At 21.7% G+C, this 4,830-nt stretch overlaps 2 protein-coding genes across 2 annotated transcripts; both read left to right on the top strand.

Moving 5' to 3' along the window:
- Positions 1–503: 503 nt before the first annotated feature.
- On the top strand, positions 504–1,448 carry LOC128959516 (uncharacterized). The gene is made up of 2 exons (XM_054305525.1): positions 504–632; positions 1,002–1,448. The coding sequence occupies exons 1-2, from the start codon at positions 561–563 to the stop codon at positions 1,428–1,430; spliced, it is 501 nt and encodes a 166-aa protein (XP_054161500.1). The 5' UTR covers positions 504–560; the 3' UTR covers positions 1,431–1,448.
- A 1,364-nt stretch (positions 1,449–2,812) lies between these two features.
- On the top strand, positions 2,813–3,794 carry LOC128959424 (uncharacterized). The gene is made up of 2 exons (XM_054305408.1): positions 2,813–2,902; positions 3,311–3,794. Exons 1-2 carry the CDS (start codon positions 2,828–2,830, stop codon positions 3,737–3,739), a joined length of 504 nt encoding a protein of 167 aa, XP_054161383.1. The 5' UTR covers positions 2,813–2,827; the 3' UTR covers positions 3,740–3,794.
- Positions 3,795–4,830: the final 1,036 nt, after the last annotated feature.

Below are 4,830 nucleotides of genomic sequence, written 5' to 3'. Positions count from 1 at the left end.
ATATAAAGACATCAAACAAATWATATAATAAACAAATAATTGAAATAATTTCTATTTTCCTATATGTAACAGTTACATAATAATAATAATAATAATAACTTTAAATAAAATATAATCAAAAATGATTGTAAAATTGCAATTTTGATTGCAGTTTAATCTTTAAATTCAATATATTAAATGTTTTTGTCACATTATATCATAATATTACAATTATATATATACTGTATATATATATATATCTATCAATATTTATCATACAAAATAATAACACTTTTTATCATTTATATTAATTAGAAGTATAAGTATCTTTTTAAATAACAAAATATTGTTACCTAAAATAATTGCAATATTGTAATATACAGACAGTATATACAGTATATATTGCATATTTTCAGATAAATATTTGCAAATAATTAACAGAAAACACAATATTATTTTGTTTCATAATTGGCATTTATATTTTTTTACTGGTATAAATACAAGAAAATAATACTAATAAATATATTTAAAACTATTTTATTTTAGGATTTTAAAATAAAACAGGAAAAAAATCTACAATTATGTCTCACTGTTTGATTGTTATATTAACCATAATAGCGGCCACAACAACAACACTGGCCATATCTGATAYGGTTTGCAATTATATTAAATAAACTATTAATTTTATGTATAAAGTTATATAAATTTATATATTATATATCAAAAATATTTACTTTATAAAGATATAGTATTAAACATTTTAAATTTTAATATTTTATTTAATTATTTTATCTTAAATTGTTTGCTTCATTCAATAAACATAATTATGATTATTATATATATTCAGATATTTTATGCGTAATAATAGTAAAAATAATTGCACAACAAATTAGAAAGACATAATTATATATACAGTATTTATTTAATACTATATTATAATAATACTGTAACTATCCTTAAATTTGTTAACTATAATCCTCCTTAACTATTCCTGTTTTATATATGTATGTATGTATTATTAGGCCAAACATATATTGGATCAGGTAAACAAGGCACGGTTAGCCAATGCAACCAACCTATGGAAGATCAATCTATCGGATAAGGATGTAACTGCTAATGTGACCATGGTGGTCGACAGTTTCCGCAATGCTACCCAAAATTTCCAACAACACAGTTGTCTTAAGTTGACCGATGAAGAGATGGGCAAAGGTGTCGGCTTTGAAAACAGAGGCTGTTATGAGAGACTGGCCAATGATATTGTCGATCGGATCAGAAAACACAAGGAATGGCTTTGGATTGTTGTCAGCGAAACGGCATTTATAGGATCATCGTTTGGCACCACTAGTATAGCAACCTATCAGTTCCAGTTGGGACCACTGTTTCTCGGTGTGTTTCAGGAACAGGGATATGACACCAATAGTCAAATTGCTAAGAAACCAGTGACCAACTAAATAAAAWCACATTATACTGTATATATATATATATATATATTAAATAAATAAATTAAATAATAATATATTAATAAATAAAATATATTTGAATAATTGTATKWTCTGTTATTTATTATTGAAATTTAAAGCAATTTTTTTTAAWAATAMTATWACTAAATAATTTTTTTTAAAATTATTATTATTATTAKTTTAATAYATTTGTATAAAATTTWATYACTGAAAAAAWTCTATTAAAWTTGTCCATTTTTTAATTATSCATAAAATTTTTTAAATAAAAACTATGTAATATATTTTTATTAATAATCTCTTAATTATGTTTAWTTTACKTTACTTATAATATAAATAAAACATATAAACAATATATATATAACTAAATTAGATAAGATTAATAYACATATTAATAAAAACAAGTTATGGAAAGAAAAATTATATTTCCTAAAAATTAATTTAATAATTAAAAATAATTTTAATAAAATATTTCAATGATAATATAATTTTCAACTTAAAGTGTATGTTTGGCAAATATATTTTTAATTATATATAAAGCAAATAATGTAATTGATATTAAAACATTTTTATTAAGATAAAATTTGATAAATTAAATTATTTCAATATTTAAGCACAATATATTAAATAATATATAATCTATATACTGTATAAATTTTTCAATCTAATTTTGTTGCAAAATAACACCATTTAAAAATTKTTATCATTACATATTAATTATAACAATAGATATTATTTGTTTTATATAAAATTGTTTTTACCAAAAATTACTGCAATATTGTGAAATAAAACATTAATTGCATCTTTTGAACCTAATATTTGCAAATAATTAATAGACAACAATTGCATAATTGGTATATACAGTGCATAGTAATTGGTAATTAGAAATTTTTAGTAGATTTTTCTGAGAAAATTTTTAGCAAATTTCTCAATAATAAATTTCWATAAAATTTTACTTTTTATTTTATTATAGRATCMCTAAATAAAAAATAATTATAATTATAGWTCCAATRATAGCYTTMAATYCAATGGTCATATTATTTATAAAATTATAGTTTTGTAAAATTWTAWTAATKATTTAATTATATTTTAAGTTAATTATAATTTTTAATTTATTACTTTAATTATTAATTTAAATACCAATGATAGTAATATTTAATTAYTAATTGTATCTMTTGTCACAAGATAACAAAATTAAGAAAGAAATTTTGTTAGAAACTTTCTAGAAATTTCTCTGTTTTTTACAAACACTACATATATCTTTTACTTTGATATAATTTWATTGATATAAATACAAGAGTTTTTTTTAAAAATAATTATATYATCTAAGTAAAAAACAATATAATAAATTATTATATTAAATATTAATTAAAAATAAAAWWAWTTAAAAAATGTCTCGCTGTTTGATTGTCATATTAGTCACAATAGTGGCCACAATAACAACAACACTGGCCATATCTGATACGGTATRTAATTATTTTTTTAAAAAAATTWWTAATATGWAAAAATTTATAATATTAAAAAATACTATATAAAAATTATATTAAAATTAGTAATTAAACATTTTATTTTTATATTTTCAGTCAGCATAAATTGTATACTGCAGCTAATAAACATTTACTTATATTATATAAAGTTATATATTAATTTAGATTTAGTTATTAGTTTCTTAATGATTATTTTTTTAATTAATATTTAATTTTTAATTAATTATTTTTATAATTAATAAGATAATTGTTGTAACAAATTAAAAGCACACACACACACACACACACACACAGTTTGTGATATTATTTAATAGTATTATATAATATTGTAAATTTATATAATAATATAACTATCATTAAATTTTATATTGTACTGTATATTATTAGGCCAAACATATACTGGATCAGGTAAACAAAGCACGTGTAGCCAATGCAACCAACCTATGGAAGATCAACCTTATGGATGAGGATATAACCGCCAATGTTACCCGAGTGGTCAACGGTTTCCGCAATGCTACCCAAAATTTCCAACAAAACAAGTGTCTTGAGTTGACCGACGAGGATATGGGCAAAGGTGTCGGCTATGAAAACAGTGGTTGTTATGAGTCGCTAGCGTTGGATACGATGAGTCTTATCAGAAAATATAGGGAAGAGTTTTGGATTGTTGTCAGCGAATCGGCATTTATAGGATCAGCGTTTGGTAGCACCGGTATAGTCGCCTATCAGTTCCAATTGGGACCAATGTTTTTGGGTGTATTCCAGCAACAGGGATACGGTTCCAATAATCAATTAACTAAGACACCGATCATYAACTAATCAATAATRTCTTATAAATAAAACAACTATACCTTCAATYTATTTGTATTAATTAGTATGCRATTAATAAAAATTATTAATATATATATATATATATATTAATTTATATTTAAAATATAATAATATATTTGTCAAAATTAGATTTTTTATAAATTGAAAATAAATATTGTAATAAATTAATAAAATATTTTTATAATTTATTTTTTTTTATTTTGAATTGTTAAGTAATATTTTAAAAATTAAAATAACTATTAAAATAAAAAAATATATATTAAAAAATAAACTTTATTTATATACATATTCAACAAATTACTGATCTACTAAACAAACGTGTTTTATATTAGAATTTATTTTTAAATAACATATATAAACAACTATTATTATAATAATATAATTGYTTGTATTAGTAAAAACAAATATATGGATTCAATTTAATTATATCATAATATTTAATAAATAAAATTTTATTATAATTATTCAATGAAAAATTTGATTTATTTATTACTTTAAATTTGAAACAATTTTTTATAAAATTAATTACTTATAGATTAGTATTATTATTATTATTATTTAGGTGGATCTTCAAAAACGCCCATATACAATTGACCAAGCTGAAATTGATACGACACAATAGCTGTACGGCCATATATGGTACCGATGCCGGCACTGTCGGCTACAAACATCCAAAAATTATTGAACACTGAAAACAATTGGCCCATCATATAGAAGGCAATCTTTTCATAGCATCCGTGATTCAAAATGCCAACACCTTTGGCCATCTCAGTGGTGGTCATATTAAAGCACGGGTCGTTCAGGAAACGTTGGTCGGCGSTTACCGTATTAAATGCGCCCACTATTTTGTCCACTTTAGTCYGGGCCTGTTTTTCGTCGATACCGGTTAGGAACAGGTTGTCTGGTTTGGCCGTACGGGCCGACTGTACTTTTGACATAATTTGTTTGCCCTATGATTTTTGATCCAATTTTTTTTACAGTTAATATAGTTTATATTATAGTGTATTTTTAATTGTTAATTATTTATCTATTAATAATTTATTTATTTAGTTAGCCAGACATTTAATAATCGTTTTTTT

The sequence above is a fragment of the Oppia nitens genome, unplaced genomic scaffold (genome assembly GCF_028296485.1).
Source record: "Oppia nitens isolate AA-2021 unplaced genomic scaffold, nextdenovo-longstitch-racon4-pilon3 scaffold10_pilon_pilon_pilon, whole genome shotgun sequence".
In the NCBI taxonomy this organism is placed as follows: Eukaryota; Metazoa; Arthropoda; class Arachnida; order Sarcoptiformes; family Oppiidae; genus Oppia; species Oppia nitens.
This window is presented reverse-complemented; position numbering and strand designations above follow the sequence as displayed.